The sequence below is a fragment of the Muscardinus avellanarius genome, assembly GCF_963383645.1.
Source record: "Muscardinus avellanarius genome assembly, chromosome: 10".
Lineage (NCBI taxonomy): Eukaryota > Metazoa > Chordata > Mammalia > Rodentia > Gliridae > Muscardinus > Muscardinus avellanarius.
The window spans coordinates 1,601,332-1,626,357 of NC_137796.1; the positions used below are offsets into that span (position 1 = coordinate 1,601,332).

Below are 25,026 nucleotides of genomic sequence, written 5' to 3' on the forward strand. Positions count from 1 at the left end.
ACACCCCACTCCACAGGTGCCCTTGACCAGACGGGGGACAGTTGCCCTCTGTGACCGAGGAGCCCGCCCGATGCTCAGAGCCACAGTGCTGGGGGGAGGCCCCCTCAAGCCCTCCTTGTTCAAGCAGCTGCGGGGGCCTCCCCGGGGGCCCACGGCGGCACAGCGCTGCCCCCTGCGCCTCTGCGCCCACAGAAATCAGAACGACACTGGTGAGTAGACCGGCCAGCTCCCCCAGATGCAACATAAAGTGTGCCTGGTTTTAGGGGGGCTTTCAAGACAGGACGCTGTCCTGAGCTGGCTGGCTTGGGCTCAGCCTTCGGTTCTGTCTCTTTGGCCTGGGGTGACCCCGAGCCTCAGTCTCCCAGGTTGGGAGAAAAGGGGGTGCTGGGAAAGAGGGGTATGCCACGCTTGCAACCTTGGGCCGGGCCCTGCCTCTTTCTGGTCTCAGATGCTTCCCCTGCCAACCAAGGGTGTGTGTGGGCTCTGGCCCGACTCCAGCCCCGGCAGGGCTCAGGCTCCCAGGTAGACACACTGGAGCTGGAACCAGCAGCCCAGAGAGAGGGGACAGCCTGGCGGAGCTGCCCCACCTGAGCCTCAGGCCTGCCGTGAGCGGAGGGTGCGCCCCGGCGCAAGCGTAGGAAGAAAGGGCATGTAGGAGCCCTGGTGCACACCCGGCCCTGCGTACACGCGACCAGCTCTCCAGGCCCTGGGAGCCCGCTGGACGTGCAGAACCCCACCCCGGCCCAAGCGGCCTGTAAGGTCCAAGTGATGTGGAAGGGGGCGCCGCATGCAGAGCCCCTCTCCCCGGGGCCCTGAGCCCTGTTCCCAGAGGTCACCGCCCTGAGGAGCTTGGGGCACAGCCTTGGCCTTCCGACTCTGGTCACATACGCAAGGCTTTTCAAAATACAAGTCCTAGCCGGGCGTGGGGGCGCACGCTTGTAATCCCAGCGCTTGGGAGGCTGACGCACAGGAGGATCACACAGGTTCGAAGCCAGCCTCAGCTACTTAGGGTCCCAGCAACTTAGTGAGACCCTGTTTCCAAATAAAGTATAAAATAGGTCTGGGAACATAGCCCGGAGGTAGAAAATGTTATGGTGAATTGTTACGGATTGGGAGAATATGGTTTTGGGGAAACTGTTCCCCGGGACCCCAGTTAGAGTCCTGGACACAATTTCCCTCAAACCACCACAAAACCCCCAAAACAGAAAAACAGAAAAAAAAAAATGCGGGCTCTTGTCCTGAGCTAAGGATAAGTATACGTAGCTCGGACACTTGCTGAAGATTTAAAGAAGTTTATTAAAAAGATAGAAATACGGAAGATAGTTACAGCCCCATGCCAGAATGGCTGAGGTGGGTGGTCTGAGCCAATTCACCACCCACAGACACAGCACGTGGACTTTTTATACCCCTGACCCCCATCTTGTTTACATAATTCTGCCCTCCCTGCAAGGTTCCTCCCCAGCAAGGCGTGGCAACCCCCTGAGCCAGCGCTGTTCTTAATCACCTTTTACAGGCAGTGGAACCGAGGCTCAGAGAGGTTAGGACCCTTGCCGGGGTCGACCCCTCCTACCATCTTAGCTAGCTTAGCTAATAGTGTAGATCTGTCTTTAGACAGAGAAAGGCCTAGTTCCCCTCTCCTATTGACTTATTACTTTTAGCCACGTTAATTTACATTAGAATAGTTGCCTGCTTTTAGGCAGAAACCAAGTCCTTGCACAGATTTGCCCCTCACCCAAATTTTTTAATATATTAATAATCATAGCTCTCTCAGATCTTCCTAGGCCCTTCCCAATACTGGTACAGAAAAGCCCCTGGGTTCCACTCCCAGCACCACACACCCACAAAGAAGTCCTGTCCGGTACTGGCCGTTCTCCATCTTCTTGCCTGAAGTGTAGTCAAACCTGTGCCCTCCTCCACTCTTCGTGGGATATGACCCTTAAGACCATCACGCGCACAGAGCGAGGCCGGCATGGTGGCCGCGCCTGTAATCCCAGGGGTTGGGAGGCCGAGAGAGGAGCATCATGGGCTCGAGGCCAGCCTCACCAACACAGGAGACTCGTAGCAGCCTGGCGAGATCTTGCCACAAAACAAGAAATCAAGAGGTAGAGCGTCCCTGGGTTCCATCTCTAATACCTAAATAAATAAATATGCACCACAACACAAGATCAGAATCCTGGCCCCAGCCCTTGCATGCTGTGCGCCCCCGGCAAGGGTCCTAACCTCTCTGAGGCTCGGTTCCGTTGCCTGTAAAGGGTGATTAAGAACAGCGCTGGCTCAGGGGGTTGCAGGCAGGACTTAGAACTGCGCGGGCTCCGGTGCGCGCGCGCCCTCTAGAGGGCAGCCGCGGTCACTGCTCCCGGGTGGCCCCGGGTGCCCTGCTGGCCATCGCCTTGCCCGTGGACATTGGTGGCAGACCCCACTCGTATGCAGTGCACACGACTTGTGCCGGAGGGACTGCCATTCCGTGCCACGTGCCGATGTAAACTGTGCTATGGTCCGAAAACCACTCCCGGGAGAAGCCGAGGGCTCTGCACCGTCCCTCCGCCGGCAGGGAGGCGAGGGCTTCCGGACGCCGTGCTGGCGCTGGCCGTCTTCCTGGGTGGCACCCTGCAAGATGCTTCATGTGGGGGGTCTGTGCCTGAGATCGAGCGAGCCCCCGGCGGTGGCCAGGATGCTCGCAGGCGGCCGTGGTCCAAGGCACTCTCCCCGCGCTGGGTGGTGGGGGCGCCACCTGCTGGACCTCTTTTTCATTCTTTTGAAAAAAGGTCTCACTGAGTTGCAGAGGGCCTCACTAAGTAGCTGAGGCTGTCTGCGAACCGTGATCCTCCAGGCTCAGCCTCTCAAAAGCTGGGATTACGGGCTGCGCCCCACGCCTGGCAAGTCTCACTACTTGCTGAGGCTGTTCACGAGCTGCGGTCCTCCGTCTCAGCCTCCAGAGTACTGGGGCTGTGTGTGTCCGCCCCAGCTCTGCACATGTTAACAGATGGCGAGGTGGCGCTGGATACTTTGAGTACTTCCCATCCGAGGCCACTCTCATGGGCAGATCTACCTTGCTGAGCACCAGCTGTGGCCGTGGAGACCCGAGGTGACACCCATGAATGGCTGATGCCTCCCCAGTATTCAGGCGGTGTCACCGCGTTGCATGCATCGACAGGCGACATCCTTGGATTCGGCAGCAGACGCTGCGCCTGACACAGATGTTCAGTGGTGATGTCCTGTGTGCCGCTCGGTTAACTGAGCCTAAAAATACCAGCTCTGCCACACATTTGCATTTCCAGGTCAGGGAGGCTGGGGTTCCAGGCTGGGCAGGGCCTCCCCAGTATCTGGCAGCTCCCAGATTGGGTCTACATGAAGGCCTGTGCAGCTGCATTAAGTGTCCATTGGAAGACAGGCGTGGTGACGCACGCTTGCAATCCCAGTACTTGGGAGGCTGAGACAGGAGGATCCGGGTTCACGGCCAGCCTCGGCTACTTAGTGAGGCCCTCCAAAACTTAGACCCTGTTTTAGAATAAAGAATAAAAACTAGCCGGGCGTGGTGGCGCACGCTTGTAATCCCAGTGCTTGGGAGGCTGAGACAGGAAGATCGTGCAGGTTCGAAGCCAGCCTCAGCTACTTAGTGAGGCTCTCTGCAACTTAGTGAGACCCTGTTTCCAAATAAAATAATATAAAATAGGTCTGGGAGAGTAGGCCGGAGGTAGAAGGCCCCTGGGTTCCACCCCCAGTACAGGAAAAAAACAAAGAATAAAAAATAGGGCTGTGGGAGAATCTCAGAGGTAAAATGACCTGGGCTGCGTCTCCAGTCCTTCAAAAGAGCGAGAGAGCAAAGCAAGCAAAGGGCTGGAGGGGGAGCTCAGAAGTAGAATGTCCCTGGGCTCAATCCCAGTCACACACACCCAAACAGAATTGCTTGGCAACACTGAAACACGGGGAAACTTCACGTAAAAACCCGCACTCTCACCCTCTCTTGGAAGCGCAAGGTCTGGCACGGAGGGCCCGCGCCGCCCAGGTGAGCGCAGTGGCGGCTGGGCTGCCTCGCGCCCCCGCTTGCCGCAGTCGCCAGCTCTCCCAGCTGCCTACCCAGGGCAAGGATGAGGGTCAGGGCCCGCTGCAGCTCCCTCACTCAGGACCTGCCTCGCAGCACAGCCCCTTAAAGGGAAACAGACACGCTATTCTAGTCTGTTCTATTTTATCTTATTGTGGTATTGGGGGTTGAACCCAGGGGCATCTACCTCCATGCTAAACCCTGGCCCTATTTTTTATTTTTATTTTTATTTTGAAACAGGGTCTTTCTAAGTTGCTGAGTCCGGCCACAAACGTGTGACCCTCCTGTCTTCAGCCTCCCAAGTATTGAGATTCCAGGTGTGTGCCACCATGCCCGGCTTCACACAATTCTACTGGTGGCACCTCAGGCTTCGGGCAGCACCAGGGAGAGGCCCTGATGTCCCTGACACCTGCAGGGCCTCCGATCACAAGTTGTCTGTCCCTCCGTCCTCTGGTGCCTCAGCTGGGTTTCCTCCATCCCCAGGTCACCCCCTCTGGACGGGCCAGGTCCCGGTGCCAGGGGGCACCAGGCAGTCTCCCATAGACATCCAGCGCAGGGACAGTGTCTATGACCCCGGGCTGGGGCCGCTCAGGGTCTCCTACGACGCAGCGTCCTGTCAGTACATCTGGAACACCGGCTACTTCTTCCAGGTGGAATTCAATGATGCCACAGGGCGGTCAGGTGAGCGCGCGCGTGGGGGGGTGGGGGGGACAACGACAAGGGCAGGGACTCAGCCTTCCTGTCAGCTGGGTGGGGCCCAGGAGCCCCGCTAGAGGAGGGGCCTGCTGCACACAGGCTTAGCGGCACAAATCCCACCCCCCAGTTTACCTGGGGCACACTTGTGATCCCAACATTCCTGTGGCTGAGACAGGAGGGTCGCGGTTTGCAGCCAGCCTCGGCTACTTACTCTGCAACTCAGTGAGACCCTGTTTCCAATTAAAGAATTAAAAACAGGGCAGAGGGTGTATCCCGGAGGTCAAATGCCCCTGGGTTCCATCCCCAGACCCGCAAATAAATAAATAAATAAATAAATAAATAAATAAATAAGGCGGAGGTGTGTGTGGCTCGGAGGTAGAATGCCCCTGGGTTCCATTCCCAGGACAGAGAAAAAAAAACGAGAGAAAGAAAGAAAGAAAGAAAGATGGATGGATGCAGTTGAGAGACTAAAGCACTGAAAGATTTTCCAGCAGGAAAATAAAAGTAACGCGACACCCTCATAAATTTAAAACAGAGATAGCCGGGCGTGGTGGGCACGCTTGTAATCCCAGCATTCTCGGGGTGGGGATGGGAGGATCGCGGTTTTCCGCCAGCCTCGTCACTTAGTGAGGCCCTGTGCAACTCCGTGAGACCCTGTTTCAAAATAGAGAATAAAAATTAGGGCTGGGGGTGAAGCTTGGAGGTAGAATGCCCCTGGGTTCCATCCCCAGACCCGCAAACAAAATAAAACAAAAACCCGCTTGGAGAGCGGGGAAGACAGGCGGCGCACGGAGCAGGCGGCGGGCTGGCTTGGAGCGTGGCCGCTGGGGTCCGAGGCCGGGCAGCGCCAGCGGCGGCCAGGCCCGATGGACAGGCCCGGTGGACGGCCACGCGGGGTCACACCCGGCGAGCCAGGAGCGGGCCCCGCCCGGCCCAGCGCAGCCGAGCGCGCCCAGCCCGAGGGCCCAGCGGGCGGGGGTCCTCGAAGATGCGCGATGCTGTCCAGCAGGGGGAGCGCGAGAGGCGGCCGGGGAAGAAGCGGGAACCCGAGCTCGGTGGCCGCGGAGGGCCACTCGCGGACAGGGACGGGCACTGCGGCCGCCTGCGGACCTCCTGCCGGCCTCGCGGTGAACTTCAGGCCGTGAGAGGTCTGCGCGGGGCCAGCAGGGCACTCTGTCCTCCGACAGTGGAGTTATCCCCAGCGCCAAGAGCGGTCAAGACAGCAGGCGCTCGACGGCCGACGCAGGCGTGTCGCTTCAAGCCTACACACTTCCATCGGTGGCGGTCTCAGTTGCAGGCCAAAGACACAATCCTTTGTCCTTACAAAAGTCCGCCCGTCCGCACTCTCCCGCGCCGCCAGAAGGAGCTGCGCGGGACGACCAGAACCCCCCGGTCACAGCTTAACCGCAGTGGGCTCCGGCAGCTGCCAATCTCTTTAACATGATCCCGCCCCCGTCACTCGAGCCCTGCTGTACCAATCAGAGCTCTTCCCGGATGCGCTCTAATGTAGGGCGGGGCCAATCAGGGCTCCTCTTCGAGCCCCGCGCCCACGGATGCAGGGCTGGACCAATCACAGTTCCTCCTTGAGCCCCGCCCATGACTAAGGCAGGGCTGGGCCAGCCGCTGCCCGGGAATTTGGAATAAGTTGAGTGCGACCTTGTTCCCGACAGGGTACCATCCTACTTTCCTAGGTTCAGTGACCCTCCGCTTCCTGCTGTCTCCACGGCGGAGCGGCACATGGCGGTGTGTGTCCCTACCTGTATCAAACGGGCATGGGCGGCCTCCAGGCGCCCTGCTCAATCCGGCCACTTGGTGACCTGCAAGGGACTGGGAAGGTCCACGCTCTAGATAGATCGGTTCCTCCCACAGCCCCGCCAGGGCTGAGCTCTGGGTCAGAGCCGGAGGAGCCAAATAGTGGGCAGCGCTGGGTGTGTCCATCTTCTTTTTCTTTTCTTTCTTTTTTCTTTTTTCTTTTTTCTTTTTTTTTTTTTGGTGGTACTGGGGGTGAAACCCAGAGGCTTTCTACCTCGGAGCTATACTCCCAGACCTTTTTTATATTTTATTTGGAAACAGGGTCTCTCACTAAGTTGCTGAGAGCCTCACTAAGTAGCTGAGGCTGGCTTCGAACCTGTGCGATCCTCCTGTCTCAGCCTCCCAAGCGCGGGGATTACAAGCGTGTGACGTGTACGGTATGTCCATTTTCTTTTCCTTACTTTTTTTTTTTCTTTGCGGGTCTGGGGATGGAACCCAGGGGTATTCTACCTCCGAGCTACACCCCCATTCTTATTTTTTATTATTTATTTTGAAACAGGGTCTAAGTTGTGGAGGGCCTAAGTAACCGAGGCTGTCTACGAAGCTGTATCCTCCGGTCTCAGCCTCCCAAATACTGTGATTCCAAGCGTGCTCCACCAGCCCAGCGGTGTGTCCATTTTCTAAACACTACAACCTCCAGGCACCTAAGCCCCCTTACCTGGCACCACCTGCGCCCACCTCTGTATTTGATCTTTGCCTTGTTCCTATGAAGTAGGCATCGTTCCCAGGTGATGTTGGGTCCAAGATGTCGACAGAGAATAACCCATGCTGCTCCGTGCTGCATGACTCCAAGAGCTAAGCTCAAATCCACCCAGCTTCCGGCTGGGTAACTTTAGGGCCGATCCCCGGGAGCAAACGGGCTCCCTTTTCACGGTTCTGGGAGCGGGCTCTCGGTGCCCTCCAGCACGGACAGCCTTCTGGCCGCCAGCTGTGGCCCTTAGTGGCCTGGAGGGAACTGAAAGGCCTTCCCAGCTGGGCGTGGTGGTGCACGCTTATAATCCCAGCATTCAAGAGGCTGAGACCAGAGGATCGTGGTTCCTGGACAGCCTCAGCTACTTACTGAGGCCCTTTGCAACTTAGTGAGAGCCTGTTTCAAAATAAACAATAAAAAATAGGACAGAGGGTGTGGCTTGGAGGTCGAATGCCCCTGGGTTCCATCCCAGACCAGCAAAAAAAAGAAAGAAAGAAAGAAACTTCCGGGGGGGCAGCACACACCCTCCTCCCTGCAAGGGACAGCTGGGAGCGCCAGTCACATTCCAGAGCAGCCCAAGAATGGGCTGTCTTTCGAACTGTCCTGGCATTTGCAGTTTTGACTAATGAAAACATCTCAGCTACTAATTTTAAGCCTTAAACAGCCACACCTGCCAAACAGCTGCTTGTTCCTGTAAAAGACCTGAGCCGTACACAGGCAGCTGGGAGCGGCCCTGTTGTAGCTGCGGAGATGCTGTGTATGAGGCCAGTGGGCCGGGTGTGGAGTCACCTGCTGTTTAATTTGAGAATCTCACACTCGCTATGCAATTGCCCAATTATATCTCCACACGCGCTATTGTATCAGATGCACCTGCTGGCCGAGGAGGCCAGGCTGACGGAGGCTCTGCTGGCAGCGGAGGCAGAGTGGGGCTGGCAACCTGAAAGTCCCGCGCCCGACTCAGGCGGGCCTCATTTTTTTTTTTTTCTTTTGGTACTGAGGATGGAACCCAGGGGCATTCTATCTCCAAGCCCCAGCCCGATTTTTGTATTCTTTACTTTGAAACAGGGCCTCACTATGTTGCAAAGGGCCTCACTAAGTAGCTGAGGCTGTCCTCAAAACGTGATCCTCCTGTCTCAGCCTCCCAAATGCTGGGATTACAAGCGTGCGCCATCACGCCGGCCGGCCTTCTCATTTTTTTAATTAAAGGGAACAGCCCTGACACCGGATTCTCATTCCCAACATTCCGTTAGAAATTACTTTCTCTGAGTCAGTGACCCTACTTTACTAGCAAGCAAAGCAGAAGCCCTGGCTCAACCTTGCTGTGAAGGCTGGAGGGCGGGGCAGCTGCGGCCTGGGCTGGGGGGCCAGGTAACCTCGGCTGCATCTCAGAGTGGGCGCCTGCCCTGCAGGGTCAGCATGTAAAGGTCAGCCCCTTGGGGACATCAAGTTCCCTACACAAAGCCGAGCGTGGTGGCGCACGCTTGTAATCCCCGCATTCCGGAGGCTGAGACAGGAGGATACAGGTTCACAGCCAGCCTCAGCTACTTAGTGAGGCCCTCTGCAACTTAGTGAGACCCTGTTTTAAAGTAAAGAATAAAAAATAGGGCTGGGGGTGTAGCTTGGAGTTAGGACGCCCCAGGGTTCCATCCCCAGTACCCACACACACACAAAAGAACTTTGAATTTCCCCTGTGGCCTCATCCCTACAGCAACCCTATGGAACAGGTCCTGGGAGTGCCCCCGCTTTACAGATGGGGAAACTGAGGCTGGGGGAGTGAAAGTCCTGAGCCAGGATCACACAGTTGAGAAGAGGGCTCAGTATGTGAGCCAGGGCAGACAATTTGGACCTACACCCTGCCACCTTGTCGGCACGCGGCTACAGAAAAGTCAAAATCGAGGTTTTTCCAGTCTTTATTAAATTATTTGTTTATGGTGCTAGGGATGGAACCCAGAACATTCTACCTCTGAGCTACACCCACCTATGTTATATTTTCTACCTCTCTGGGGGGAGGGCTGGGGGTGAAACCCAGGGGCATTCTACCTCCACACTATACCGACAGCCCTGTTTTGTGTTTTTATTTGGAAACAGGTCTAAGTTGCAGAGAGCCTCACTAACTTGCCGAGGCTATCTTTGAGTCTGTGGTCCTCCTGACTCAGCCTCCCAAGTACTGGAAGTTCAAGTGTGTGCTACCACGCCTGGCCCTATTTTATATTTTATTATTTATTTATAATTTGGGTACTGGGGATTGATCCAGGGGCATTCTACCTCTGAGGTACACCCCAGCCCTATTTTATTTTTATTTTGAATTGGAGTAGCTCTAAGTTACCAAGGGTCTTGCTAAATTGCTAAGGCTGGCTTGGAATCTGCGATCCTCCTGTCTCTGCCTCCCGAGTGCTGGGATTCTGGGCACGCACCAACCCGCCTGCCTTGCCAGCCTTTAAATAAGCAGGCTTGTCATTTTGCTGGCTGCAGTCTTTGCCAGTCAGATCTAATTTTAGAAACATCACCACAAGGAGAATCTTCTGTTCCAACTTGGAAGGGCTCAAGAGGGCCACATCTGACGGCCCCTCTGCGGTTCTAGGCGACGCAGGCCGGCGATCTCCCAGGAAGAGCCCGTGCTTTCTGTCCAGCGCACTCCTCCTGGAGAGCAGGGCTAGAGAGGCTCCACACCCTGCGGGCTGCAGGGCCAGGTCGCTGGGGCATCTTCAACTCGATGGCCACCAGGGGCCTCTCCAGCCCAGCCTGAGACACATTGGCCCTCCAGCCCTCCTCCTCTCCTGCTGAGCTAATGCCCAGCAGCTCCCCTTATTTTTATTTACATTTGTTTGTTTGTTTGTTTGTTTTACTGGGGATTGAACCCCGGGGCATTCTAGTCGCACACCCCAGCCCTTTTTATTTTTTAATTTTGTGTGTGTGTGGTACTGGGGATGGTACCCAGGGGCTTTCTACCTCTGAGCTACACCCCCAGCCCTTTTTTTTTTTTTTTTTTTTTTTTTTTTGCGGGTCTGGGGATGGAACCCAGAGGCATTCGACCTCCAAGCTACATACCCTGCCCTACTTTTTATTCTTTATTTTTTGAAACCGGGTCTCACTGAGTTGCAGAGGACCTCACTAAGTAGCTGAGGCTGTCCGTGAACCATGATCCTCTGGTCTTAGCCTCCCAAATGCTGGGATTACAAGTGTGTGCCACCACGCCTGGCTACCCAGCCCTATTTTTTATTCTTTATTTTGAAACAGGGTCTCATTGAGTTGCAAAGGGCCTCACTAAGTAGCTAAGGCTGTTTGTGAATCGTGATCCTCCTGTTTCAACCTCCCAAATGCTGGGATTACAAGTGTGCGCCACCATGCTATTTTTATTTTTGTTTTTATTTATTTATTTATTTATTTTGGTGGTACTGAGGGTGGAACCCAGAGGCTTTCTACCTCCGGGCTATACGCCCAGACCTATTTTATACTTTATTTGGAAACAGGGTCTCACTAAGTTGCTGAGAGCTTCACTAAGTAGCTGAGGCTGGCTTTGAACCTGCGTGATTCTCCCGTCTCAGCCTCCCAAGCGCGGGGATTACAAGTGTGCACCACCACGCCCGGCTCACCATGCTATTTTTAAATTTTGAAACAGGGTCTTCCTAAATTGCTGAACCTGGCCTTGTATTTGTGATTCTGCTGTTTCAGCCTCCCAAGTACTGGGATTGCAGGCATGCGCTACCATGCCCAGCTCACGCAGGTGACAACCTCAAACAATCAAGTGATTTAAAAACTGGGCAGCCAGGTGCGGTGGCACGCTTCTTCAGAATAAAAGGGGCTGAGCGTGTATCTCAGAAGTAGAATGCCCTTGCGTTCAATCCCCAGTACAAGGAGGGAGGGAGGGAGGAGTCACAAGTATTGATCCCGTAGTGGGAGAAATGCGTGCGGTCAGGATGGGTTGGGGAGGGCAGTTTGGTGCATCTTGGAACTTGTTAATCCAGAGACCTCCTTACTCCATATTGTACTAGTAAATTACTTGGTGATAGGATGTAATCTGCTTTTTTTTTTTTTTTTTTTTTTTGACAGTCCCGGGGACGGAACCCAGGGGCATTCTATCTCCGAGCTACAACCCCAGCCCTATTTTTTATTCTTTATTTTGAAACAGGGTCTCATTGAGTAGTAAAGGGCCTAAGTAGCTGAGGCTGGCCGAGAACCGCGCGATCTTCCCTTCTCAGCTGGGATTACAAGCGTTCACCTCTACGACAGGCTAAACCGCTCTTTTAATTGAAGAAACCCGTGGGGCCGCTTGCCCGCTGTCTGCACGGTGCCGCACCGCAGGTGCAGGGCGCCGCGGCCTCACCGCCCCCTCGTGGCCGGCCCAGACCTGCACTCGTTCAAACCTTGGCTCTTTAGGGCAACACTGGGCGAGGACCCGGCCCCCGCGGCCTGCTGTTCGTGGAGCCTGCCTCTTAGCTGCTCATTTCTCAGTGCCCCAATACCTTGGGGCGAAATCGTGCAACTCAGATGTAGACATGGCCGCGAGCAGCTCCGCAGCCGGGCGAATACACAAAATCAGCAGTGTCTCCGCTTCGTCTGCAGGGATCAGCGGCGGGCCCTTGGAAACCCACTACAGGCTGAAGCAGTTCCACTTTCACTGGGGAGCAGCGGACCAGTGGGGCTCCGAGCACACGGTGGACGACCACGTGTACCCCGCAGAGGTTCGCAGGTGTCACCCCAAGCACACGCACCTGGGCGCCTCCCCTGTGTGACCGGGTAGCCCGGGTGTGAGGGCGCCGGCCCGGACCGGTTAGCACCAGCCTGCCCATGTAAGCACACCGCTGCCCAAGAGGAGGCGCTGCAACTCAGTGAGACCCTGTTTCAAAATACAGAATTAAAAAAAAAAATCAGGCTGGGGGTGTCGCTTGAAGGTAGAATGCTCCTGGGTTCCATCCCCAGTACCGCGAAAAGAAAAAGAAAAAAAGAAAGGCCAGGGCCGTGAGAGGACACAAGGTGCTGTCCCATGCTCGATGGGCACGCTCCCGGGTCCACCGAGTCACTGCCCTGCCCACCACAACCCCTGTGCCCTGTGCTTCCAACCCAGGGCGCCCTGGCTCACTGGGCTTCTTGGCCTGGAATCCCAGTATTGGGGAGCTGAGACAGGAGGATCGCAGGTTCAAGGCCAGCCTCGGCAACTTAGGGAGGTCCTCCATAACTTAATGAGAGTCCTTTTCCAAATAAAAATAATATAGGTGGAATGCCCCTGGGTTCCATCCCCAGTACCAAAAAAAATTAAATAGTGCTGTAAGCAAGGTACAGCGGCACATGCCTGTAATCCTAGTACTTGGAAGAATCGCAGGTTCAGGGACAGCTTCAACAAGTAGAAACATCCTTTGCAACCTAACAAGACCCTGTTTTGAGCCGGGCGTGGTGGCACAGGCTTGTAATCCCAGCGTAGGGGAGGCAGAGACAGAGGATTGAGGTTCGCGGACAGCCTCAGCTACTACTTACTTAGTGAGGCCCTCTGCAACTCAGTGAGACCCTGTTTCAAAATAAAGAATAGAAAATAGGGCTGGGGGTGTAGCTCAGAGGTAGAATGTCCCTGGATTCCATCCCCAGACCTGCAAAAAAAAAAAAAAAAAAGACCCTGTTTTAAAATGCAAAAGTAAATCGTCACCCACTAAGCCAAGCAGTAGAGTGAGGGGTGGGGAGGGCTGGGTGGTGTGGGCATCTATGTCTACACAAGTGTTCGGCTTCATTATGATGTATGAACACAATGCACCAATCAAAATTTTTTAAAAATGCAAAAGTAAGCCAGGCATGGTGGCGCATGCTTGTAATCCAGTACTTGGGAGTCTGAGACAGGAGGATCACACAGGTTCAAAGCCAGCCTCAGCTACTTAGTGAGACCCTATTTCCAAATAAAGTATAAAAAGGTCTGGGAGTATAGCCCAAAGGTAGAAGGCTCCTGGGTTTCATCCCCAGTACCAAGTAAAATAAAATAAAATAAAATAAAATAATGGTTGTGTGCACTTGTAATCCCAGTACTTGGGAAGCTGAGACAGGTTTGTGGCCAGCACTCAGCTACTTAGTGAGGCCCTCTGCAATTTAGTGAGACCCTGTTTCAAAATAAAGAATGAAAACATAGGGCTGGGAGTATAGCTTGGAGGCGGAATGCCCCTGGGTTCTATCCCTAGTACCAAATAAATAAAGTAAAAAGAAAGGGCTGGGGGTGCGGGTTGGAGGCGGCTGCCCCTGGTTCCATCCCCAGCACCCCCGCACACACACCAGTCATGCAGTGGCCGCCGGCCTGCCGCCCGGGGGCAGGGTGACTATGCCCTGCCGCTGGCGGTAGATTTGAATTCTCTTTCTGCTGTGTTTCAGCTGCACTTGGTTCACTGGAATTCTGCGAAATACCCAAGTTACCAGGAGGCTGCCCTGGGAGAGAAGGGCCTGGCTGTGATTGGTGTGTTTCTAAAGGTAAATGCTTCCTGGGACTAAGGATCTCCCCGCGAAGAAGAACGGCGCCCTGGACACAGTCCGTTCCTGGAGTGTGTCCTCCCCGCCCGCTGCCTTGGGACCTAACGTTTCCTGTGTCTGTGCAGCTGGGGGCCCATCACCAGGCCCTGCAGAGGTTGGTGGACACCTTGCCGGAAATAAAGCATAAGGTAGGTTGCTGTGTGCCTCAAAATCAGGCTAACAAGCAGAATCGTCGAGGGTTCAGACACACTGATGGGGAAACGGGTTGGGTTGGCATGCAGCTACAATTGTGGGGCTGGAACTGAACAGGCCGATCCCGGAGGGTCCGCAGCTGGCTGAGGACAGGCCCTGCGCCTTTAGAGACACACACTGGACTCTAAGTGTGACTGATGTTGTCAGGGCCCTGATTTCTCCTCCCTAAAATAAGAGGGTGGGGTGGCTGGGAGGGGGAGGCAGGAGGATCACACCTTGTTTCAAAATTCTTGGGATGCTAGCCGGCGTGGAGGTGCTTGCTAAGACTGGAAGATCAAAGGTTTGAGGACAGCCTCCACAACATAATCAGGTTCTCAGTAATCTAGTGTGACCCTGTTTTAAAAAATAAAGTGGGTGTGGTGACACAGGCTTATATTCCTAGTACTTGGGAGGCTGAGACAGGAGGATGATGGGTTCGCCATCAGCTACTTAGGCCCTCTGCAACATAGTGAGACCCTGTTTCAAAATAAGGAATAAAATATAGGTCTGGAGAGCTGGACGTGGTGGCGCACATTTGTAATCCCAGCACTCAGGAGACTGAGATGGGAGGATCTCGGTTAGCGGAAAGCTACTTAGGCCCTCTGCAATTTAGGAGACCCTGTTTCAAAATAAAGGATTAGCCGGGCATGGTGGCGCACGCAATCCCCACGCTTGGGAGGCGGAGACAGGAGGATCGCACAGGTTCGAAGCCAGCCACGCGCTCTGGCATAGGAGACCCTGTTTCCAAATAAAAATATAAAATAAGTCTGGGAGTGTAGCCCGGAGGTAGACGGGCTTCCAGGAATCCCAGTACCACCAAAAAAAAAAAAAAAAAAATTAAATTAAAAAAGGATTAAAAAATAGGGGTAGGGGTGAAGTTCAGAGGTAGAATGCCCCTGGATTCAATCCCCAGTCCTACATACATACATACATACATACATACATACATACATACTAAATACAGCTGGGGGGTGTAGCTCAGAGGTAGAATGCCCCTGGGTTCCATCCCTAGACCTGCAAAAAAAAAAAAAAAAAACCCTAACTATTAACATTAGGAATGTTGTCTCTGTTCCACCCAGCACCATCTTTGGGAAGGAATGTCATTAAGACTGTCCCAGAGCCGGGTGTGATGGCTTAAGCTTGTAATCCCAGCATTTGAGAGGTTGAGACAGGAGCATCACCATTCATTGACAGCCTCAGCTACTGAGTGAGGTCCTTTGCAATTTAGTGAAACCCTGTTTCAAAATAAAGAATAAAAAATAGAAGCCGGGCGTGGTGGCGCACGCTTGTAATCCCAGCATTCGGGAGGCTGAGACCGGAGGAGGATCGCGGTTGCGGACAGCCTCAGCTACTTAGTGAATGAAGCCCTTTGCAACTCAGTGAGACCCATTTTCAAAATAAAGAATAAAAAATGGGGCCGGGGCTGTAGCTTGGAGGTCAAATGCCCCTGGGCTCCATCCCCAGACCCACACACACAAAAAAATAGAGCAGGCCATGGTGGTGCAGGCTTGTAATCCTAGCACCTGGGAGGCTGAGACAGGAGGCTCGTAGGCTCACCGCCAGCCTCAGCTACTTAGGGCCTTGGTCCTAGCGCAGCTCAGAGGAGGACTAGGGAGCATGTCTGTAATCCCAGTGCTTGGCAGGCTGAAATAGGATCACAGGTTTGAGGCCAGCCTTAACAACATAGCAAGACCCGTTTCAAAGTAAAAAAAAAAAAAAAAAATAAGCCGGGCGTGGTGGGCACACTTGTAATCCCTGGGCTTGGGAGGCTGAGACAGGAGGATCACGCAGGTTTGAAGCCAGCCTCATCTGGTTTAAGAGACCCTGTTTCCAAATAAAATATAAAATAGGTCTGGGAGTGTAGCCTGGAGGTAGAAGGCCCCTGGGTTCCATCCTCAGTACCACCAAAAAAATAAAAAAATAAAATAAAAAAATAGGTCTGGGGTTGTAGCTCCGGGGCGAGCGCCCTGGGTTCCATCCCCAGTTGGTCTGTTGGGGTGAGCCCTCAGCTCAGGAGCTCGGGTTCTGCAGGGTCCTTGGCTAACGTGACGGAAAAGAATTCCAGCACGTGCCAGGCAGAGACATGGACAGAGGTTTATTTGGGGAAAAGGGGAGGAAATACGCATTCAAGAGAGAATGCGGGCCCTCAAGATGAGGAAGGCATTTTGGGGAGTTCAGGGCTCTCTTATAGGGGACTTTCGTGAGGGGTGGGCTGGAGAAGGTATGCGAGGATGAGCTCGGTCAGGTAGTCTCGGGGCGGTTTATGGTGGGCAGGTGATCTGGGAGCCTTAGGGTAGATGATCTCCAGTTGATTGGGGTCCTCACTAGCTGACTGACGGATAAGCTGAGATATCCTAAATTATAGGTTTCCTTGGAAATATTGTTAACTTCAGATCTACAGGTTTCCCAGGAATTTTGGGAGAGTCAGGCCTGGGAAAGAGAGCTGGTGTGTGGACTAGAGGCCGAAGCGCTTCAGCTCCAGGTTCTGATATTAAAGTTGTATTTTACTTTTCCTTCCTGTCTGTCTCCTTTCTACCTACTTATTTCATCTATCCTACATCAGGCCAAGGATGAGGAGGTCCCTCTTCTCCACAGTCAGCCCGGGAGGGGGGTACTTTGGTGGAGAAGTGGAAACTGCCAAGAAACAAGGTTTATTTATTCAGCAGCAAACAAAGAATGCCGAGGAGGCCAGGGAGTCGAGGCGGCCGGCAGGGGCCGGATGCCGCCCTCACCTGCGTCACCACAGTGCCAGCTGCTCAGCACAGAGGCCGGGCCAGCCCTTCCCTCCGCTAGCGGAGGCCTTTGATCTGCAGCCTGCGACCCCTGCGCCGGCCTTGGGGCGCCCTGGGGACTGTGATGTCCACCCTGCCTGCTGCGTGGTCCACTTTGGGAACACCTCAAGGCCAGGGCTGGGCCGTCCTTTTCCTCACTGGATGGCTGCCAGAATAAACCCAGGCCGGGGAAGTTTGCCCACCGGCCCTTCATGGGGGGCCTGCCCCTCTGGGTGGGAAAGAAGATCCAAGGCCGAGCCTGTTGACTCAAGGGTCTGCTTTCCTTCCCGGGGAGGCCCTGAGCACCTCGCCCCCATGGCCAGCAGAGTTTTCTCTGCAACAGAGGAAGCGCTGCCGGGGGGCCTCCGTCTCCTCCCTGAAAATAAGAGTCAGGCTCCTAGAGATAAAAGGACTTGAAGACTTAAAAGGCCTCATCAGAGTGCAGGAGGGGAGGGCCGGCCCTGTTCCCACCTGCAAACCAGGGGCTGCCGGGAGGTTCTGCAGCACCTCGGGGCGTAGCACAGGCCCTGAGCCCCACCTGCCAGGCCTGAGCTGTGACTGTGGCCTTCTCCTCGCTTTTGCTGTCTCTTGCTGAAATGCATGGAGCTTTTAGGCTGCTCCCCTCCTGCCCCTGTGGGAGACGCGGGACGCACACGTAGGAAAATGAACTCATCGCCCAACACTCCACCCTGGCCGGGCCACACACGCTGCGGGGACAGGCCCAGAGCAGGTCCGGCCAGCAGCTTAGTCCGGCCCTCTGGGCTGGCCGCACGTGCTTTGGGGACCCCGGGAGAGCAGCTTTCTGTAAGCTCACAGCTGCGCTGAGCCTGGTGCATGCTGGAGCGAGTTACAGAGCTCCGGGGACGAGCAGATGCTTCCAGTGCACACGTGTCCTTCAGGCTGAAGACGGGTGCGAAGCCTGGGGTGCGGGCGCTGACCTGTGATTCTTACAGCCCCGAGAGGCAGAAAGAGCCGTGGAGCCCCGGGGGTCTGAGCTCCCTGCCACTGTCTGACGATGTGGCCCTGGGCAGCTTATTCATACCTGTGTTATCTTCATCAATAAGGTAGAAACACGCCTGTAACCCCAGCGACTCCGGACACAGGGGGATCCCAGGTTCACGGCCAGCCTCAGCTACTTAGTGAGGCCCTTTGCAACTCAGTGAGACCCTGTTTCAAAATAAAGAATAAAACATAGGGCTGGAGGTGTAGCTCAGAGGTACAGTGCCCCTGGTTCACTCCCTAGTACTGCAAAAAATCAAATAAAATAATAAAAGAGGGTTGGGGTGTAGTTCAGAGGTAGAATGCCCCTGAGTTCAATCCTCAGTACCGCAAAAAATATATATATAAGATTAGGTGGAGTGTGCTCTGTGGAGAGGGTTGCGCTTGTTCACTCCCTCATTCCTTGACAGAGCTGGGATGGAAGCAGGGCCTGGCGCATGCACGCGAGCCCGGCGCTCTGCCACCCACCACGTCCCTCCCCCCACCCCCGCGCGGGCCACATTCTTTATCCCTGCTTCCAAGTGTGCCTGTGGTGGCCGCACAGCCTTCACCTGGGCGTGTGCGCCCTCCCCCGGAGCTGAGAGCGTGATCAGGTGGAACCCCGCTTCCGCTCCCTCCACACCTGCCCTGGCTGAGAACTGACCGGCCTGGGGCAATCACTCCCAGGGCGTGCGAGCTGCCATGGGCCCCTTCGACCCCTCCTGCCTGCTGCCCGCCTGCCGGGACTACTGGACCTACGTGGGCTCCCTCACCACCCCGCCGCTGGCCGAGTCGGTCACCTGGATCATCCAGAAGCAGCCCATCGAGGTGGCCCCGAGCCAGGTGAGCAGGAGCGCTGACTCGGCTGTCTGGGAGGGGCATCCCTCCTGGTATCGCTGGGTACTGCGAAGGAAGCCGGGCATGGTGGCACACGCCTGGAATCCCAGCACTTGGGAGGCTGAGCTAGGAGGATCGCGGGTTTGATGACAGCCTCGGCAACTTAGGCCCTCAGCAATTGAGCAAGACCCCCATTTCAACGTATAAAATATAAAGGGCTGTGGGTATAGCTTAGAGGTAGAATACCCCTGGGTTCATTCCCAGTATCAAACAAACCATACAAACAAACAAACAAACAAACAAAAAACCAATACCTGGAAGCGCATCATGGGCCTACAGCCTTTGGTGCATCTTGGGTATTTCTGCATCACCTAGAAGAATGTTCTAGTTGCGCGGGAGCTCGCTGAGATGGAGCCGGGCTCCGATGACCACGGCTTTTCTTCTGACACTGAGCTAGTGCGGCGATGGGGCGAGTCCCACGGTGCTGCGCTGGTCTCCTGGCAAGCCCCCCGAGGACACACGGGGAGGAGGGCAGCTCTGGCTCCCAGGAGGGGTCGGGGCAAAGAACCCAGAAACTGGGCAGGAGTCCCCGCCCACTGTGGGGACTCAGCAGGTGTGTGTAGGTTAATGTATTAGCCAAGAAAGTGGCGTTATTGATGTGTGGCTGGAAAGGAGCGGGAATGGTCTGTGGACATAGCTCAGTGGTAGTGTGCTTGCCTAGCACACGGAGGCCCTGGGTTCAATCCCCATCTCTACAAAAGATGTGCCAGTGTTGGAGATGGCTTAGGAAGACTCGAGAAAGCTCTGATTATTAATAGATGTATTTCAGAAATAACTATCAAAATGGCAGACCTGGAGATGGAGAAGGAGGAGGCGGCGGTGGCGGCTTGTTGAGGGAGAAGAGAGCGTTTTAGAGGTTGATCCATGTCTTTGGATGATGGAACAGTAAGAGATGTAGTGGGCAGAGGGCATCCTCTCACGATTTGCTGAGCAGTGGTATCTAGGAAAGAGTCCAGGCAGGCTGTACCGGTCAGCTGTTGCCACCGAGCTGCCGCGTAACAAGCTGTCCATGCTGCCGTAGCCTACAGCAAGCACTGAGCCTTCTTGCTCTGGGTTCCTGGCTGGCCAGGGAGGGTCCTGGGCTCCAACGGCCAGGCTTACCGGAGGCTGGGGTTGGCAGCCGTGTTGGCCCAGTATCTCTTACACTTCTTGGACCAGCAGCTGCCCAGGGCAGTTCTCATGGTCACTGACAGAAACTTCCTAACCGCACGGCAAGATCCAAGCCTCGGCCTGTGTCATGTGCCCACGCCCTGCAGGCCAGAGCCACTCTCAGGGTGAGGCTGCCTCTGCGGAGCGGGGCGGAGGAGGCAGCAGAGCCACCGGAGGCCTGGCCGCAGGGAGGCCGTCGCATGCATGTCCACCAAGAAGTGGGCGCTCTCCTCTAAGGCCCTGCTTCTGCAGTGCTTTTAGTGTTCTTTTTCTTCTCCAAACATTCTATTTTTTTCCCTAAAACTAGATAGTATTTGCCCATTTTGTGTGCGTGTGTGTGTGTGTGTGTGTGTGTGTGTGTGGTGCTGGGGATTGAACCCAGGGGCATTCTACCTCCGAGCAACACCCCCAGCCCTATTTTTTATTCTTTATTTTTGAAACAGGGTCTCACTGAGTTGCAAAGGGCCTCACTAAGTAGCTGAGGCTGTCCACAAACCATGATCCTCCCATCTCAGCCTCCTGAATGCTGGGATTACGAGCGTGCGCCACCATTAAGAAAGCAACAATTATTGGTTCTTTCTCTGATTATCTGTCAGTTCAGGTCAGGTGGTCCTGGCCACAAGCCCTCATGGAGATGCACTCAGGTGCCAGCAGGGCTACAATGATCTGTAGGCTTGTCTGGCTGGAGGACTCAGTCCTGGTGGCTGGCTGCTGGCTGGGGCCTCAGCCTCTCCCTGTGGGCCTCTCCAGGGGCTGCTCTGGGACCCTCATGGCGACTGGCTTCCCCCAGAATGAGCAGCAGGGTGAGCCCACTTGCCTTGGGGGCCGTCCCTGCGCAGTGTGGGAGTCCACACAGGCCCACCTGTGCCGGAAGCTGGATCCCACTGTACCTGCGCAGGACCCACACTCGCTCTCCATCCCAGCTGTCGGCCTTCCGCGGACTCCTGTTCTCTGCACCGGGTCAAGAGGAGGAGGCGATGGTGGACAACTATCGCCCACGTCAGCCCCTGATGAACCGGAAGGTCTGGTCGTCCTTCCGGGACCCTCAAGCAGGAGCGGGGTCCTAACGCCGTCAAGTCCACAGGAGCAGGAGGCACTGCTCCCCTCGTCCCTGGTCCCGGCACATGTGACTCCTGCATTAAAAGACAGAAGGAGAGCATCGTTCCAATGGGCTTTTAGTTGCAAGTAAGAGAATTCACTGTGGAGGGTGTGCCAGTGAGCAGAACACGGGGACACGGACATCCTTTGGGGTCCTGGGCGGGCAGGGCACGGTGGCTGGTCCAGCCCCCTGGCCACGGCAGCTCAGCTCAGACACGTTCTTTTCTCTCCGCCCCACCTCCTCCCGACATGCTCAAGGCTGTGCCAGAGTCTGGGGGACACGACACCAGAACCAGCACCTTTCTCCCCAGTTCCAAATCTCTGTGTCCACCGGCTGCTGTTCACAGCGCCACAGACTTGGTGGCTTGGAATAACAGCACGGTGCCAGGCATGGCGGTGCCAGGCATGGTGGTGCGTGCCGTAACCCCGTACTGGGGAGGCTGAGAGGAGGGTTGCAGGTTCGAGGCCAGCCTTGGCAATTCAGCTAGAACTTCAGAACTTAGCAAGACCCTGTTTCAAAAGATAAAAATAAAAAAGGGCAGGGTTGTAGCCCAGAGGTAGAATCCCCCAGACTCAGTCCACCAAGAAGAAAAAAAGAAAAAATATCAGCAGTGCGTTCTCAGAGGCATGCGCCACCACGCCCAACTGCGTTGTATTTTCTATATTTATAGCATGTTTCCCCCTTGGGTAGAGACGCTGTTCTACAAACAACCTAATCCTGTGATCTTTGAACATTACCTTACTGTCAGATAAACAATGAAAAACAGCACAGAAAAATAAGCAAGCGCTAGCTTGTCTCCCAGGGTCCAAACAAGGACCGCCTCCATTGTGCGGGGAGGGGGTGAAGTGTACCAGTGTTGGGGATGGCTTAGGAACACTCGAGAAAGCTCTGATTGTCAATAGATGTATTTCAGAAATAACTGTGTCAAAATGGCAGACCTGGAGAGAGAAAGGCTTGGCTTCGGTCAGGAAGCAAACGGCTGTTGAAACTTAGATTGACTCGGCTAAAAGTAATCAGCAAATCATAGGAGAGGGGAGCTAGGGCTTCCTCTGTCTAAAGACAGATCTACATGATTAGCTAAGCTAGCTAGGATGGGAGGAGGGGTCGACCTCCGTGAAAGGAGACACCTGGCCACGCCTTGCTGGGGAGGAACCTTGCAGGGAGGGCAGAATTACGTAAACAAAATGGGGGTCAGGGGTATAAAAAGTCCACGTGCAGTGTCTGTGGGCGGTGAATTGGCTCAGACCACCCACCTCAGCCATTCTGGCCTGGGGCTGTAACTATCTTCTGTATTTCTATCTTTTTAAAACTTCTTTAAATCTTCAGCGAGTGTCCGAGCTACGTATACTTATCCTTAGCTCAGGACAAGAGCCCGCGGTTTTTTTTTTTTCTCCTGTTTTTCTGTTTTTGGGGTTTTGTGGTGGTTTGAGGGAAATTGTGTCTAGGACCCTAACAGGTGTCCCCGGGGACAGTTTCCCCACACCCATAACATTCCCACACCACAACATATTTCACCATAACATAAAGAATACATACCAAGCCGGGTGTGGTGGCGTATGTTTATAATCCCAGCATCGGGGAGGCTGAGACAGGAGGATCATGGTTCAGGGACAGCCTCAGCTACTCCTTAGTGAGGCCCTTTGCAATTCAGTGAGACCCTGTTTTAAAATAAAGAATAAGCTGGGCGTGGTGGCGCACGCTTGTAATCCCCACGTTTGGGAGGCGGAGACTGGAGGATCGCGCAGGTTTGAAGCCAGCCGTGTGCTGGCTTAAGAGACCCTGCTTCCAAATAAAAGTATAAAATAGGCCTGGGAGTGTAGCCCGGAGGCAGAAGGGCTTCCAAGAACCCCAGTACCACCAAAAAAAAAAAAAAAAAAAAGAAGAAGAAGAAAAAATAGGGCTGGGGGTGTAGCTCGGAGGTTGAATGCTCCTGGGTTCCATCCCTAATACTACACACAAAAAAAAGAATACATACCTCCCATGGTCCACAAATACCAGCTCAAATCCAAGCAGACCTGGGCCGCACGCGTGGCTTACTGTGGCAGGGGCTCCCCAGAATCCCCCTGGTACCAGCGACCATCCCTGACACCTGATTCTTCCTGGAAAACGCAACTCCCGGGGCGGCACGCTCGCCTGGAGGCAGCACCGGCTTGCCTGTCTCTAGAGGAGGCCGCAGAGACCGGCCCATGTCCTGGTGCTCCTGGTTGTTGGGGCCGCACTGGCTGCACAGCCCTGGATGCTGCAAGCCTCTGGTCTCCAGGAGAGGAAGAAATATGTCTACCTTTGTTCAGACCCAGAGTATTCCTGGTGCTTTGGGAAAGCGCAGCCATCCCGAGTCTCTGGTGAAGGGACTTGGGCCCGCAGGATGTGTGCTCCGTGGCTCCGTGATAGACGGTGGCAAACCCCAGGGCTCCTGACAGGCAAACCTACTCCCTTACGGTTCTGAGGTCGGCGTCCAGAGCTCACACTAAGCTGGGGCCCAGGAGCTGGCTCCCTCTGGAGCTCCAGGGAGAATCTGCTTTCTTACCTGTTTCAGGTTCTAGAAGCTTCCTATCCCTTGGCTCACAGCCCCTCCCTCCATCTTCCCAGCCACTGGCCTGGCTGCTTTGACCCCTCTCTGACACCTGAAGTTGGTCTCTGGCGAGGAGGGTATGAGGTGAAGTGTCCTGGGAACGCAGGAGGAGCCACTGGGTGGAGAATGCTGAAACGCTCTGGCCCAGAGCACATGGAATGTTCCAGAGCTGCACTGTCCGTACAGTAGACCCAAGATGCACGGGTCCCTTGAGCACTCGAATGGGGTCATTGCAAATGAGGAACAGAATATTTATTATTATTATTATTATTATTAATCTTTTTTTTAATGCAGTACTAGGGATGGAACCCAGGGGCACTCTACCTCTGAGCAACACCCCCAGCCCTATTTTTATTTTTTATTTTGAAACAGTCTCTCACTGAGCTGCAAAGGGCCTCACTAGGTAGTAGCTGAGGCTGTCCTTGAACCATGACCCTTCCATCCAGCCTCCCAGATGCTGGGATTACAAGGGTGTGCCAGCACGCCCGGCTTAATTAGCTGTGATTTAAACAACGGTGAGCGTCCACCGAGCTGGGCAGCTTAGCTAGCCATGTCTACCGAGCTGGGCAGCTTAGCTAGCCATCTCCCCGGGCACTGTGTATCAGGGTTGGCATGTATGTGGAAAACCCATCAATATTCATGCACTTTGCAAACTTCACTGTGCACGCACAATGCCTGAAGGTAAAGACATTGCCCGGCCTCCGCAGACAGACGCCGAGCGCCAGGATTGCCACCCAAGCCTGTCTGTGAGTGAGTGAAGCGGGCAGAGACCTCCAGGGTTAGGATGTACTGAAGGGGCAGCAAGAAGACAGGGCAGAGGCTGATCAGGGACACACCTCGTCTGCTTGGTGGCAGCCCCACACAGGCCCGCCTGCACCCCTTTCTCAGCTGCCGAAGGTGTCATGAGATGCTCTTGGCCACCACATCACCAGGAAGTCAGCTCTCTACTGAGGCCTAAAGTGGGTAGTTTATTTTATTTTATTTTATTTTATTTTATTTTATTTTATTTTTTGGTGATACTGGGGTTCTTGGAAGCCCTTCGACCTCTGGGCTACACTCCCAGACTTATTTTGTACTTTTTATTTGGAAACAGGGTCTCTTATGCCAGCGCGGCTGGCTTCAAACCTGCGCGATCCTCCTGTCTCCACCTCCCAAGCGCGGGGATTACAAGCGTGCGCCACCACGCCCGACTGGGTAATTCTTTTTGACAAAATGTTTAGAGTAAAAACCGTTTGGCTCTTAAAAGGGGGTCAAGCTTGACGGTCATGCTGGCTCAAGGGAGAGTCCAACCAGAAGCAGGAAAAAGCGTCGGGGGGCTCGGCTCCCACTCCTTTTCCACGCTGATCCCCTCACGACTGAGTGACAGCAGGCATCTACCGGTTGGTGGGGTGTGACAGCGCCTGTGACCGCCCACCTGTGCTCAGCCCCAGGCTGGCATCCTCCTGCGTACTCTCAGCCCGCTGCAGGTGGGCGTCCCGTGGGGAAGCCGCCCTCACCCCAGAGCCCAGGGTGCTGTGGGCTGGGGATGTGTTTACAAAGCTCTCCAGGTGACAGGAGGGCGTGCAGGGCCAAGGGCCACCGAAGTCCCCTTTCTTTGCTGTGACAAGTTCTGTGAACATCCTGTGAAATCATCCGTGTGTGTGTGTG

The 25,026-nt window shown here is 54.8% G+C and overlaps 1 protein-coding gene across 1 annotated transcript; it reads left to right on the top strand.

Moving 5' to 3' along the window:
• Positions 1-70: 70 nt before the first annotated feature.
• Positions 71-20,775, top strand: CA5A (carbonic anhydrase 5A; the record flags this gene model as incomplete). The annotated part of the gene is made up of 11 exons (XM_080702864.1): positions 71-209; positions 2,335-2,479; positions 3,155-3,278; positions 3,972-4,006; positions 4,054-4,094; positions 4,526-4,723; positions 11,805-11,923; positions 13,587-13,682; positions 13,808-13,870; positions 18,350-18,505; positions 20,632-20,775. 11 exons carry the CDS (start codon positions 71-73, stop codon positions 20,773-20,775), a joined length of 1,260 nt encoding a protein of 419 aa, XP_080558990.1.
• Positions 20,776-25,026: the final 4,251 nt, after the last annotated feature.